General features: G+C 34.1%; 2 protein-coding genes and 1 long non-coding RNA gene across 6 annotated transcripts; all 3 read left to right on the forward strand.

The window, feature by feature from the left end:
• Window positions 1-2,348: 2,348 nt before the first annotated feature.
• LOC102608828 (uncharacterized) lies at window positions 2,349-6,541 on the forward strand. Of its 2 annotated transcripts, XM_006484723.4 has the most exons (4): window positions 2,349-2,680; window positions 4,772-5,314; window positions 5,662-5,801; window positions 6,013-6,162. In XM_006484723.4, exons 1-3 carry the CDS (start codon window positions 2,423-2,425, stop codon window positions 5,764-5,766), a joined length of 906 nt encoding a protein of 301 aa, XP_006484786.1. In that variant the 5' UTR covers window positions 2,349-2,422; the 3' UTR covers window positions 5,767-5,801; window positions 6,013-6,162. The 2 variants fall into 2 exon arrangements, with proteins under 2 accessions (XP_006484786.1, XP_006484785.1); XM_006484722.4 differs by lacking the exon at window positions 5,662-5,801 and having other exon boundaries at window positions 2,351-2,680; window positions 6,013-6,541.
• Window positions 6,542-8,350: 1,809 nt separating this feature from the next.
• On the forward strand, window positions 8,351-9,463 carry LOC107177761 (NAC domain-containing protein 19-like). Its single transcript, XM_015532161.2, has one exon. The coding sequence runs from the start codon at window positions 8,351-8,353 to the stop codon at window positions 9,461-9,463; it is 1,113 nt and encodes a 370-aa protein (XP_015387647.2).
• Window positions 9,464-11,196: 1,733 nt separating this feature from the next.
• Window positions 11,197-13,887, forward strand: LOC102608649 (uncharacterized). Of its 3 annotated transcripts, none has more exons than XR_003066271.2 (5): window positions 11,197-11,481; window positions 11,759-11,870; window positions 11,999-12,104; window positions 12,377-12,445; window positions 13,632-13,887. It is a non-coding gene; the product is annotated as an uncharacterized LOC102608649 (long non-coding RNA). The 3 variants fall into 3 exon arrangements; XR_003066270.2 differs by having other exon boundaries at window positions 11,200-11,481; window positions 12,006-12,104; XR_003066269.2 differs by lacking the exon at window positions 11,999-12,104 and having other exon boundaries at window positions 11,214-11,481.
• The last annotated feature ends 1,100 nt before the right edge of the window (window positions 13,888-14,987 follow it).

Genomic DNA, 14,987 nt, shown 5'->3' on the forward strand with positions numbered 1-14,987 from the left:
TTGCCAAGGTGTTTGGTTACACCTTACAGTTGGACTTTGGTAGATTAGCAGCTTAAAAGCTAAGGCTTTTACTTTACAGCAGCTGCAACTTAAAAGTTATAGCAGTTGACTCCCAAATGCACCCTTAGTCAAGCAGAACAACGATCTTTAGGAACTCATGCATGTCATCCTTCAGTAATTAAGCTAGCTGCATAATGGAAAACAACCAGCTCTGCTCCTCGAATAATAATCGCTAACCAACCATATCTTGAACTTGCCAAACGCATTAGAGGTACTCTCATACAAGCTTGTAATATACAACTTGACTTTCCTCTTTTTCATTGGTGAAAATCTAAGGAGATTGATTTTTCTATGTGAGCAATATTGTTGCCTTACTGGGTTATCATATGTTGACTTATTATTTTTAGTTATTGGCTATCTTAATGGTGATGTTGTACCTGGTTTCATCAGCTAGAGCAAATTATAGATGAAATGAGTTGGGCGCAACTTAAAGGAGCTTTGATTACTTGATTTAGGACAGTATAATAGAATGATTGCAGTTAGTAGTCTTACCAAACTACGTCAAACAAAGACCGATCTTGACTATAAATGATAATTTGAAAAATTGATAGATCGAACTAACAATTTGATTGGGCATATTTTCATTAGTTGTTTCTTTTTTCTGTTATGTGACAATATCAAAGCTCGTGTAAAATTGTTCAATCTTGTTAGTTTCTTACAAACTTTTGAACTTGCCACATTTCAAGAATAGACAATTACTATGCAAGAGAACTCTTCCTAATCCTTACCATCCAAGGTCCAATCCCACAATTATAGTCAACTACCACTCCACCAGCACCTTTTTTAGTAGGACTAATTCTCGCTGGCTTGTCTAATAGTGTCAAACATTTATCCTCAATGGAGCAAGTAGAAAGATGTTCAAAGGGGCTTTGTTTCAATTGTGACGAGCAATTCAAGTCAGGGCATCACTACAAACAACATTAGTTATTGCTTTTAAATGCTGATATACCTTTTAATAATCTTCCAAGGCTGCATGACCATCATTCGGATTAGAAGATTTTGATTGTTGAGATTGGGTAAAAGGCCTGCGGCCAAGTCCATTTTAAAGGATGGATAATGTTAAGACTAATAGTTTATTTAAATTTATTTCCTATTAGTATTAGATTTTCTTATTGTAATTATAATTTAGGATACTAATTAGATTAGAATTAGGATTGTGTTAAACTATTATAAATAAATAGTTGTCATTATATTTTTAAGCAAGCAGTAATAAAATTAATTCAACCCTTATTAATTTCCTCTCTCCCCTTTGAATTCTTAAAATTTTAATCTTTTCTCCCTTGAGTTCTCTAATTAAAACCCTAGAACCATATCATAATCTAAAACGAAATTTCTTAAATTTTTTATTGTCATTGTATAATGTTGTCAATAAATGATAATAGGTTGATCAGCATTGCCATGAAGGTTTCGATTGATGCATTATTGTTAAGGATGACAATTTGTCGGGTCGAGCTTGGGCTTGGATCATAGAAATAAAAGGTCCGACTGATTCGGGTCACGGTCGGGTCGGACCTTTTTATCCAAGTCTGAATTCCATAATTTTTTTAATATTTAAGTAATTTAAAAAATGGATATAACCTCCCTTATATATTAAAATTTAATGTAAATATAAAAATTATTTAAGGTCTCAACCATATAATTATGTGAATAATAAAATAAGCATAATCTACAATCACGTCTTATGAAAATTATATAATTAAAATTATTTTTTATTTTAATTTTGGGGTAGGGTTGGTTGGGGCCAATTAAGACCCGAACTCTGACCTGAATTTAAATGAGCCTTTATATTTAAGCCTAAGCCCAATTTGAAATTTTTAAATTTGAGTCAAGGCCCAAAAAATAGGTAGAGTCAATCGGACTAAAATTCATATCAAATCTTTTTGCCATGCATAATTACTGTTTAAAGCTGCTTATACAAAAATAATATATAGAGGTACCAATTAGTTTGCAGTGGTTGCGAGTGTAAGACGACGTGAATAACAAATTGACTTGTGTTGATTATTGATTAATATGTTCTTTTGGTCAGATTTTGTATTTTATATATAATAGTGTGACAAAATTCCTTATATTTTTTAAAAACAAAAATAATAATAATAAATAATAAATGGAATGAAAAGGGGCCGGGTTCATATAATACGGGGAAAACCCGACCCACTAATCGATTTCTTCTATTTTCTTGAACTTTCTTCCCACCTCAAATCTCCACCATCCAATTGAAAAAACGAAATTCCATCCAACGGTTTAGAGATAACAACAACCACTCTTGAGTTTGTGCACATTGCCCCTCTGAAGTCTTTACTTCCACCCACTTACCACTTTGCGCCCTTATCTCTCCCCCTCTCTCTCTCAGCCCCTCCAATCCATGGCCACTGTCATAAAAACGCCGCCGTTTCACGCATCTTCTCTTCCCGCCACACGTGCAGCCCCCATTTCCTTAAAATCTCCGAAACCCATCTGTATTTCCTTCAGACAACGTCTAATAAGCACCAGCAGACTTTATCATCGGTCAAATTCTCTCCGGTTCGTAAGTGTTCAGTCTCTCCGGTTCGTAAAGTTCTCTCCTTTAGCTTCAACTGGAGAAACTGAAACCCAAGAGGAAATTCAGGAACCCCAAATTGAGGTATTTTATCCAATGTCTACTAATAATTTTTGTTTTTTAAGAATAAAAGGCCTTTTTTTCAGTTAAATTTTCAAGCTTTGGGGATTCATAAAGCCTTATGATATTTGATTTATTTTGATATATTCATAGCAACTAGATAACTTTCATTTGCAAGTTGTAGCATTGAAAGAGGTTAAGTGGTTAACATGTGGTGGCACTTTACCTGCAATGTAAGTTCTGTGTGGGGGAAGTTTTAAACTTAACATGATTTATGGGAGGCTGTTAATTTAATTGAAATAAGGAAATTTAGTTTTAGAATAATCCCTCTTTGGATTGATAAGAAGAAGAGTAAGGAATTAATATATGAGAGTGGGTCTACAATATGGGATATTACGATAACTTTTTCATCGAATTGGTGCCTTCTTATTGAAGTTAGGAACTTCAGCATTTTTGTAACTAGTTCTCTTCCATGGATTGTACTCCTCAAATGTTCACGTAAACTCAACTTTTAGATTTAAAGTGCAATAGTTGGACCTTTCTCAAACCCTCAGATTTTCACCTTTAGACCCAAAATTAAGATTTTGGAGCAGGATGTTGTGATAAAAGTAGTTGCATAAAAATTGTGTTTGTCATCCAAAGTCTGTTTAAAAATTGTAACATGATTGGCTTGCGGGGAAAACCAAGCTTATTTGAAAAAAAAAAAATTAGGTGGAGTGCTTATTTCTGAACAATAGAAGCATCTGACACTAAGGGAGATGGGTGTACTTCTCTTGGCTTTTTGTTTCCAAAATCGTTCAACTTTCTGTGGTGTGCAAACCAGATTCATTGTGGGTTTTTCCAGCGGACTTGGCTTACAAAGTACAAATTAAATGCTTCTGTGATTTAGGTATTGAAGTCTTGAAGGTAACAATTTATTAGTAGTTGAGTTGATGTCTCACAATTTTTGCTAGTTGTGTTAAAGATGATGTAAGAGGACTATAGAGAAATCAGTGAATCAAAACCGTATTTGCTGTATGAGCAAACTGTGTCATCCATCTTATGTATTTTCAGTTTAAAATCTCTGTTCATATTGTTTATCAAGTGCGACTTTGATCTAAATTTTCTTTTCATCAAGGGCAACTACTTGATCCACTTGATACTATGTCATAGTTTAGCTGGTGCCGTGGTTTGGAATTTGCGCCATAATAATTCTATGTCACGATCATTTAAAATATAGCTAACATCTTGATTACTCGTATGAGAAGCACTTTCCCAGCATCTTGAACTCTTTCCTTTTATCCTTGACTGCATATTCCAGTGTTCAATCATTTTTCCTTTAGTTCTGGTATTTCTGTCAGGTACTCAAGTTTGATGATCCTAATCACTGTTGAAGAAGATGATTTCCATGCTTAGATTTTCATCACACACTCATCTATATATTTTGCCACCTTCCTGTGATAGTGCTTAACAATCTGTTTCACTAGCTGTGTAATTTTTAAGTTCATTTATAATGATGTAGCAAAAAGTAGATAATTAATCATAATCATGTTATCATACACATAGGGCTTTTGTTACTTTAAAGTATGCATTTAATTAGGAATTTAAATTCACTGGCAATTTCTTTTCTCGAAAGAGCTTTTCATAATTGTTATGGATTGGATGCATAATCATACTTCACACAAGGGCCTCATATTCCTTTAAAAGAAGAAAAAGCACTATAATACATAAAGAGCTCTACATGGGGCAACTGATTTTCTTAACAATGGAGGGCAGATGAACACAATGTGTCTTGGGTCAATTTGAAGGTCACATTTTTTGTTCTTTATGTTGATACTGCTAGACACTCCTCTAATTGCAAAACATTATGTCGTAAATACAATTGTCGGTACTGTTGACAGATGCACATCTCTATTTTTCGTCAATTATTCAGTTTCTTATTGCCTGGATTCGCCATTTCTATCTTCAGCACAATTGACTGGGCTGCAACTTCAGAGAAAATAATTCATGCCATGATCCAGTTCTGTTGTTTCATTTTGAACTTTTTAAAATTTTTTTAAACAAGATTTATTGAAGATCTTAAGATTTGATTGTGTCCATTCCAAGCTTCCTGCTGCTAATAAATTTGTGTAACAGGAATCTTCCGATGGTGCTGTTGGCATTGAAGATGGCACTAGTGACGATGATAGCTCTGGAGCTACTAGTGATGACACCTCAGATGCTGAGGAAGCACCTACTTCATTCATTATGGAAACACTCCAATCATACAAAGAAGCTTTGGCCAGTAATGACGATACCAAAGCTGCTGAAATAGAGGCTTTATTAAAATCCTTTGAAGATGAGAAAATTGATCTTGAGAGGAAAGTTGTTAACTTGTCTGAAGAATTGTCAGCTGAGAGGGCTCGTATTCTTAGGATCAGTGCTGACTTTGACAATTTTCGTAAGAGAACGGAGAAGGAACGCCTTTCACTGGTAACAAATGCTCAAGGAGAAGTCATGGAGAGATTGTTGCAAGTTTTGGATAATTTTGAGAGAGCTAAAACTCAAATTAAGGTGCAGACCGAGGGAGAGGAGAAAATAAACAACAGCTATCAGAGCATATATAAGCAATTAGTGGAAATCCTAGGATCACTTGGTGTTGTTCCTGTGGAGACGGTTGGGAATCCTTTTGATCCATTGGTGAGTTATCTGGCTATATGTTAAGTAGACATGAAAGAATTTCTTTCTTTACCAAAAGTGAAAGCGAAAGATATTTACTTTATTCTCCTCTGGAACTTTCTCTTGTTACTGTCTAAGCATGGAAATGAACCTTATGAAAGACCAGAGTACCCCTTCTTTTTTCTTTTGTCCTAATAGTCAAAGGTTCTCCACAACATTTTTACTTTTTATTAGGCATAGAAGCAGAATATATGTGAGATTGTCGTAATAAACATAACATCTCTTGCTGATTAATTGTACTTGTGAATGAAGCTACTTGTTAGTTAATTATTGTAATAATTGTCCTGTTCATCACTGGCTTAATGCAGGTGAAACCCCGAGTTGGCTTGAAAATCAGTCGAGTACTTGATGAATTTTCTCAAATACTTAATCAAGTATGTTCAGGTTTTGTGAAGACCTGGACACGTTTTTGACTCGAACCAAGTCTTGATTGATTTGAGCCAACTCGGTGAGTGCCTCTAAGAAACAATGTAGATTAATGAAACTCTGGTCCATTCCGTATGTCGCAGAATACCTACAGCATCAGCATAACTAGATTAAAGCTTCATTTCTTTTTGTGTGTTTGCCGTGACAAATGAGTTTAATAACTAGGTGCCCCTTATTAAGTCTTGGATGATAATAAGATTAAGACAATTTTCTGATGAGATTCCATGTAACAGCTTCACGAAGCAATTATGCGCGAGGATTCCACAGAATTTGATGAAGGTGTGATTATTGAAGAATTCCGCAAGGGGTTCAAACTTGGCGATAGGCTCCTACGTCCATCGATGGTAAAGGTATCGGCTGGTCCAGGGCCTGCGAAACCGAAAGAAGAACAACCATCAGAAGGAGAGGCAGCTGTAGTTGAAACCGCAGATAGCAGCACAGAAGAAGTTGAAGCGGAGTCCTCTTGATACACATACCTAGATTCAGTTTTGTAAAAGCAACAGCCATGATAATGTTAAAAGTTTTGCTTATAGGATTTAATCTCATGGGGTGTGATTACTGAGACTGTTATTGCTTGTTTCAACAGAGGAATTCATAATGGCTCTAGGGATTAGCATTTATTTGGCTGATTTTAGCCTTTCTTTGTCAAACCTTTGTGTAGTGTTATTGTGCTCCTGGACCTATGTTTTGCCTGAGCTATATTTTTACCTGACAGTTTATTGAGAAATTTTTATAGGTAAAATCTGCGGTGGACTTGTATCACATGTCTGATTTCTTTGTTCATGAATGAATGTATTTGCAAGAGGGTGTCAATTCACCCATAGAATGACAATCTTTAATTTATTTCTCAAAATGTGAAAACTTATTTATCTCTATTTACTGTTTAAACCCAAAAAAAAAAATTCAGTTTGTTATGTGGCAGTGGCTACCTTGGATCAGTTCTAAGGTAGACCACCCACCACAGCCATTGGATACACTATGTCACAATTGTTTCAAGTTCAAGTGAGTGTATCCAATGGCTGTGGTGGGTGGTCTACCTTGAAGCTGAAACGAGGTAGCCAAAACCTTATTATGTTTGCTAATTGTAAAAGAATTCTTACAATTGATTCTTCCCTGCTGAAAAGTAAACAAACCATCAACAGTCAAGAGAATAGAATAAATATTAGAGCCAGATTTGGAGACACACGGTGAGTCATCTCTCCTCTTTAGTTGTCGCCTCAGCTCACATATAACTCCTCGTTTGTTGAAGATATCAGAGCCAGATTATGAGACACGGTGAATCAGAGCATAATTTGAATGGTGAAATGGCGTTGGAAAGCAACTCAAGGTGATTAGGGGATGATGCCCACATAACCCCATTCTCACTGGGGGATGATATGCCCTCATAACCCGAGTCTCCTTGTCAAATAATAGAGCAAGAAATATCACCACAGCACTACTCTTTTAGGTTTTCATTTATTTACTTTTACTCGCAGTTTCTTCACAACCAAACAATTCCAAATTTGTGAAATGTAGCATACTTCAGTAAGTATACTACCCCCTCATCCTTAAAAACAATTTGAAGTACCACAATCTTAAAAAATTTATTCAATTTTCACATGATCTGCACGCAGTCACAAATAAAGATGTGCTTCGGTTTTAAACATAAGCCCCAAAATTGAACAATTTCAGATCATACACAAATCAAGAATTCAAAAAGCATAGACCAAAATGAATCTCTGTCAAAAGCCCAGACAAAGGCAAAACCGAAAAAACAAAAAAAAAATCCAAAATTTCACTTTCATTTCTTTCCAATTAACGACAGTGAACCCACTCAAAACAAAAAGGTCAGCACACAGCAGAAAATGCACGGCTTTGGAGATGGGGCTTGATCAGTGTTGGAGACGTGCACAAGACCGAAATTTCAGCACTACATTACAGGGGAATTCAAATCTCACAGCAGCATGATTAGCTAACGCCACTCACAGAACTTCTCAGAACACGAAATATCTAATCTCGAGTGGAAACAAACTGGGGGTTAGGGTTAGGGTTAGGGTTTAGCAATTAGCAAAGGAAGAACCGCATTTTAACATTTGTGCATTTTATGATTTCATAGAGGACTTCTGAGTTTAATTTTATTTTTTCATATTAATAATAATAATAAGTAAATTACTAATAATCACGAAATATTAAAAAAAAAAGAATTTTTTTAATTTTTTTTTTCTAAAGACCGACTTGGTGTCAACCTCAATCCCAACGGCTTCTTGGATTTGTCCGATTTAGGAAGGTTATTAAATGTAAGAACTTCTTACCCAACTCGCAAGTTCGCCCGCGTTTCTCGCGGAGTTGCCTTAGGAAATTGTTACTTGTAATCCAAGCCACTTAACTTCACTTCACTTCACTCCTCCATATGTTATAAGGAAACTTAACACCCGCGCTTCTCACCACTTCTTCTCTAATTCTCTGACTCTATCTTTGTTTCTCTCTCGGCTTCTGGGTTCTTTGTTTTCAATAATTCACCGAAAAAATTTCCTCCATCAATCATCAATCAACCAACCCACCATTGAATTAACCCTCTTCTCCTCAAACAAAATGCAAGAACACAGACCCTTTCTTCCCCATGGCTTCCAATTCAGACCATCCGATGAAGAACTCATCGAACTTTATCTCAAGAAGAAAGTTTCGGGAATATTCATCCCTCTTGCTGAGTATTTCATCAGGGATTGTAACCTTTACGAGGAAAAACCCTCTGAGATTTGGAATTCTCATGGAGGACCCTTCTTAAATGCTGATGAGGATCTTTATTTCTTCACCCAGTTGAAGAAAAAGTCTTCCAAGGGTTCCAGAATCGACCGCAAAGTGGGATCTTCCGGCGGTTCTTGGCAAGGGGAGGATGCTGGTAAAGATATAGTAAGCGGCCAATCCAAAATCAAAATCGGCTCCAAGAAGCGGTTTCGTTACGAAAAAAAAGGTTGTGAGGATCACGGGGCTTGGATCATGCACGAGTACACTCTACATTTGCCCAAGAATCAAGCTACCAATTATGTACTTTGCAGGCTCCGAAAGAATCAACCAACTGGCCATGGTATTATGAAGTACGGTTCTGCAAAGAAAAGAAAGCTGAAGGATTTTCAAGACAACAGCAATCAATCCGAACAAGTAGCAGTTATTGAGATGGATAGGCTGTTGACCCACCAACAGAATAAACAACAGAACTATATGGATTATCAAGAAGTAAGCTGCAGCAGTTCTGACATGATGAGTGAGCAGAGCTTAGCTGGTGGAATGGGGCTTGCAAGCAGTGTTACCGAACAACATTCTGTTATAGATGATCATATGCAACAACAACAGAGTCGGCAGATATCTGTTCCAAACTTAGAATTTTATTACGGGCCATCCATGGAGATGATGATGAGTCATTTTGATCAGATGATATGTAACCAACAATCTGACTCCGGGAACAACATGCTTCAGGGTAGAGAAACTGGAGAGAATTATCATTGTTATTCGGAGAGTATTGTTGAAGTGCCCATGGCGGTGCCTGAATCATTGGTGCAACACGAAGACAGTGATGGACTACCTGAGTTAATTGAGGAAGACTATTCTTTTCTGGAAGACTTACTTCATGATGATGCTGAAGAACCAATAGGGGATGTGCGCGGTTCATTCGGCTTGATGCTGGACTTGGATGATCTCTTGTCATAAATAATTGGATTATGACTTCGATTTGTATCGTAACTGTAACAACTTTTCCCCATTTACTTTAATCCTTTGTTCGTATATATTTGTATTGTTCAGTTTCTCGTATTCTTTATTCTCTTGAACTTCAATGAGTAGGCAAAGCCATTCGGTTTGCATTTAAGCCAAAATCATTATTAATTAGTTCCAATCAGTAAATCTGTTGGATCATTCTCTTATTCCTTTTATTTATTTACAACTGAGTTCGCAAAAAATGATTGTTTTGAGATTACAGATAAAAATGATGAGCTAGTTAGAATCTTTCTAAAATTCTACTTCTTAATTTTCATGAAGCACAGAATTTTGTTCCTTGTCTAATAGTATTTGGCAGCTCATCATACTGTTAGTCAATCCTTCAGTAAACCCTTCCACAAATTTTTATATATGCATATATATATATATATATATATATATATATATAAGATTTTATAGGTACAAGATGAAATGGGCTTGTATCACATGGCTGAGATCCTGTTCATGAATAAATGATTTTGCATAATTAATAATATCGTTTTGTTTACGTGAACGGTATTTTAGGTCTCGCAAATTTAGCGTTTTTATGCAATTTAGAGCCGAACTTTTAGAGATTTAACACGTTCGAACGGTTATTTTTTTTTTCTGGGTTTAAAAAAGGGAAACAACTTGTTTATCTACAACCAAGCTAACAAAGAAAAGCTCCGAAAGTTGTCCTACTATTTTTATTTTATCTCCAAAAACAATAGTTTATTCATTTAATTTAATTAAGCAAATAAAAAAAATCACTCATCAATTGAAAAAAAAATTGCATTGAAAGTAATTGGAATTCAATTCTATATTCATCTGGCTACATTTATAATTAGTTGTGTTGTGTACAACATTAGTTTAATGTTTGGCAAAATTTATTTTTAAGGTGTTATGAGTTTTAAAAACAATCATATATGTTTAGTAAATCTTACTATTAAACTGTTGTAAGAATACATACAAATGACTCAAATAGATATTTTGTTCAATAAATATTTTTATTAATTTATTGTCTCACACACACACACACACACACACATATATATATGATTTTTTATTGTGTGTATATAATAGTTGATAACAAAAATAAATATTTTTATTGTATTATTTTTATTTTTTTAATTCAATATGATTGGTAAAAATAATAATCTCTTTAAATTTAATAATTTTATTTCGCAGTTGGATAAGGATAATTTTGGATTTTTACATATGAGAGGATATATATGGAATTGGATTAAGTACAAAACTCATTTTCAAAATCAAAATTTAAAAAGCTATTCTTCCCTACATCTCAAACTCTGCTATGGGATGAGGTAATTTTTTTCAAAAATAGTTTAAAAAAAAAATCAAACACCAACTTTTTAAAATTATATTTAAGTCTCCCAAAAGTAATTACAAACGGGCATGATAAAATGATACTTCATTATGATATAACTTAAAAATTCAAACAAATCTAACAGGCAACAAATAAAAAAAAATACAAGAGGACTTTAATTTTTGGGCAATTTTTAAGAAAATACAAGAACTAACTAAGTGATAATTAGGTTAAATACTAGGGACTAAAGGAGCATTTACCAAAAATAAAAATAAAAATCATAAGGGCTATATTAACGATAAAGATCAAATTACACATCGTCGTAAAAGATGCTAAATTTAAATCTATGAATTTCTTTATCAAGAGGGGAAAAGATGAAAAGTAAGAAATACTTTTTTATTGATACCTTAACTTTGAGATTGGCCACGTACATGAAAAGCTCCTACAAGTACCAATCACATAACAGCAGCAAATGTCAATATTAAAGCCTAGCTCAAATTCCCTCCTTCAATCGAAATAAAATGCAGCCACAAAGCCCTAATTCACCACAACAACTTATCTCTGCTCGACATTCATTTAAACCCTACCTCGCTGTTCAATGTCATTTAATACGATTGCAGAAGATGCCGTTTCAACTTGTCATTTAGTTAACACCATCCAGTTCTCTGCGGTAAACCTTAACCCTAATAACTTATCGACTGTGGTAGCACGTTGCTTGTTAGGAGCGGGTATACATTATTTGAATATATGAATTGGGTGATGTTAGTTATTCACCCCGTGTTTGTCGTGAATTGAGATTTGTGTATGATGTTTGTAAGATTGCTAAAAATTTCATTTTTTGTATTGTTCCAGTTGAATTTCTTGCTTGTGGAAGATAAAACAAAAGTTCAATTTCATGTTGATATAATTTTTCTTTTCCTTCTTTTTTTTTTTTTCCTTCTTTATAGTCACGCTCTGGCTCTGGTGCTATGCTTAGTGCAGTTTATGGTTTCAAGATTAAGCCAGGCTTATTTGATGGCGTCGATTCCGTCATTGAGGATTGTTGATCAAATGCGCGTAGTAAGCTCTTCTTATTTTATCTCAGTTTCAATTTTCTTTTCTTATCTGCCTCTGCCTGAAAATGGAAGTGTTTTACTAGTAAGCGTAGACTTTGTTTATTTAGTTGATATTTTAATTTTATGTATAAGAATGCAGGTTTATTTTGGGGGAAAAAAAGAAATTGAAAAAAAAAACTCTGTTGAAGCTAATTAGTACTACATTTTTTTTGGTGGTGTGACCGGAGGTGGAAACAAGGTATGAAAATGTTGGAGGTCATTGGATTTCTTGTAGGTCTATTTACCAGATTTTAGTACGTTTAAGGTTTTAATTTTGCTTAGACTTTAATTTTTTTGAAAGATTGTAGTATTGGTCCATAAAGTAAGATCATGCTACTTCAAGTTATTTTCAAGTGTTGCTAGTTATAGCCCTACATATCAAATTCCATTTGTTTGGAAATTTTTTGATAGATGTTACAGCAGCATATTTTATGACTCTATTTCTTAGTTATGTAAGTTCATTATGTTTAGGTCAGAGGCACTCAGCTATGGGCAATCAATATATAGTTATATACACAGACGACTCCGATCTTGTTGCTGGTATGTGGTTCTATGAATATTTATTCACAATATTAATCTTTGCCTCACTGTTTTTGTTATATGAGATCTATAATTGATCTTCGGATATTGCTTTCTAGTTCTCATGCACTTAGGTTACTCCTTCCCACTGCATCTCCTCTTTCGTCTGCTATTCATGAGTTGTGTGCCACAATCTGGGTATTATCTCTGCAAGATTGTGACTCAATATAATACCTCCAAATTTTCTATATACATATTGCTAATGCTGAATAGTATACTGTAGCTCCTGTCATATTCTACTTTGTCTTTGTATATTCTGTTTCATATTAAAATCTTATTCAACTTTAGTTCATGAGCAAATGTCACATGTATAAGCCCAAATGATGACAATGGGGGAAAAAGAAATTGAAACTGATATTTTGCTGTTTTTTTTTTATTTTCCAAAGTATTTTAGATCTTGACTTTTGTTTGGACTTGATGGTTATAGATTGTGTCTAGATTTGTTAAGTTGTTTCCAACACTTCGTGCCAAATCAAAGCACAATCCTCATGTGTGTGTTCACAATTAGTAAGAAAAATGTGTTTGGATAGACTGTAGTAGACAACTTGGGAGCCAATTTTAATTCTTTGTTTGTAGGATTATTTGTCTCTATGTTTGTCATTGGCTTTCAGCCCAATTATAATTATCAAAGAGTTGGACTTGAGTTATTGACTGAAGCATATTTGGAAATTGATTAATCTTTTTTTAATTTAACTAGTTGTAACTTATGCTCTCTTGTTGTCATTTATTTGGCTATATTAGGTTGTTTTGATAGCGAATTGTGATATGTCAATATAATGTGTAATTGTTTTGGGTTGAGCTTGTAATTATGCTGGATTAGATTGGTTTGGTTTTGATGCTCCTCTGATGGAACACTACTTTTTTAGAAATTTTGAATGTATTATGAGACTACATTTAGTTTACTTGAACACTGCATCTAGTCTAATTACTAGAAGTGTGAATCTAATGGCATTTGGGTTGGTTTATTCGATGTTCTCCAGAATTTCAGTTGCATCTGGTTTTGTTGCATATATTTGCTTGCATTTGATGGCTGTAGCAGACTGTTTGGTTTTGTGGCATTCGATGGCAGTTTGGTCCGTTCTTAGTGTTGATTTAAGATTGTTCCTGTTGTGCTGATATTAATTGCATGTGCTGATATTAATTGCAGGTGCTTGAATCAGCTAGTGTTGCTGGTTTATTCATATGGTTGACTTAGGTGGTGTTACTGGTTGATTCAAGTGGCTGACTCGAGTTGTTCATTTAAGAATTGGAACTGTAATGTTAGGAAGCAAATTAAGAATTAATGAAGTATTCATTTAACTATAATTGTTGTAGTTATTTTATTTCATGACTGAATTATAATGTGTGAAACTTGTGAATGAATTTGAGAATTATTATATATAAATTATGTGTGTATGTGTGTAGATTTTGCTATTTATATAATAATTTAAAGAATATATTTCAATTCCCGCCAAAAAAAGGCTCCAATTTCAATAATTCCCGCCAAAATATATCTTAAAGAAATGTCAGTTATTCCTACTAGATTTAACAAAAATAATTTTTAGGAATTAATATTTAATTAAAATAATTAAATAATTTTATTATTCTAATTAAATATGTCATGTTTATATGACAAACAACAGTTATGAATGGAAAGTGTTTATGACAGATATTAATCATGTGTGAAAAATTTTCATTAAAGCGACAATGACATAATCGTGATAGATAATATGTCATGCATATCATGATATATAAAAACAGTCATCTTATTTTCTTGACACCGAAATCAATGACGGTCGATCAACTGTCATACCATCGGGTAGGTAACGGATAATAACCGTCATAAAGGCCTTTTTTTTTCTAGTAGTGTTTGATGGAAAAAATTTCAGCTTTAGCATTTCCTCTGCCCAATTCATTTCAAATGGGAACTCTGCACATACATAAATACGTGTGAGTGTGTGTGTGTGTGCACACTAAAGCATCAGCATTTGAGTTTGCAAAACATAAATGCCATTAGAAACTCAATGTATCAAAATCTTTCATGCCCAATTGAGGCTAGGAGGCCAAAGCATAACATGAACTCCCAAGCTGTGATGTTGAGGCTACAAAGTAGTCCATTTGATTTCATTAATATATGCCGTTGACACTTATGTCCCTAATATATATGAGGAAATAATTATCTATATAATGGGTGACCATACTCACTTAATGATGAGCGACAATATCAGGTGATGTTGTCTTATTAATCCACAACTTAAATACTATTTAGAGGGAGTCTCAAAATCTTGCCATATTTTCATATGCTCATTTGCTAGGGAACATCTCTATCTGGCAAACATTAATGATTACTAAATCGCATTGTCTGAATTTTTTAAATAACGTACTATATCCCTTATTTTAAAACAAGTAAGTCACCACAAAAAAAAATATTTTTAATTTTTATTACTATCATATATACTTTTGATAATCTAATCTAATGTGCTTGTCAAAAGGATACAAAGGGTTTTACCTGTTGAAAGTATTA

This window comes from Citrus sinensis, chromosome 4 (genome assembly GCF_022201045.2).
Source record: "Citrus sinensis cultivar Valencia sweet orange chromosome 4, DVS_A1.0, whole genome shotgun sequence".
Taxonomy (NCBI): domain Eukaryota; kingdom Viridiplantae; phylum Streptophyta; class Magnoliopsida; order Sapindales; family Rutaceae; genus Citrus; species Citrus sinensis.

Coding starts and splice junctions, on each gene's coding strand:
- LOC102608828 (XM_006484722.4), top strand. CDS start 2,423: ATGGCCACTGTCATAAAAACGCCGCCGTTTCACGCATCTTCTCTTCCC. Junction 2,681..4,771: donor TTCAGGAACCCCAAATTGAG/GTATTTTATCCA, acceptor TTTGTGTAACAG/GAATCTTCCGATGGTGCTGT. Junction 5,315..6,012: donor GGAATCCTTTTGATCCATTG/GTGAGTTATCTG, acceptor TCCATGTAACAG/CTTCACGAAGCAATTATGCG.
- LOC107177761 (XM_015532161.2), top strand. CDS start 8,351: ATGCAAGAACACAGACCCTTTCTTCCCCATGGCTTCCAATTCAGACCA.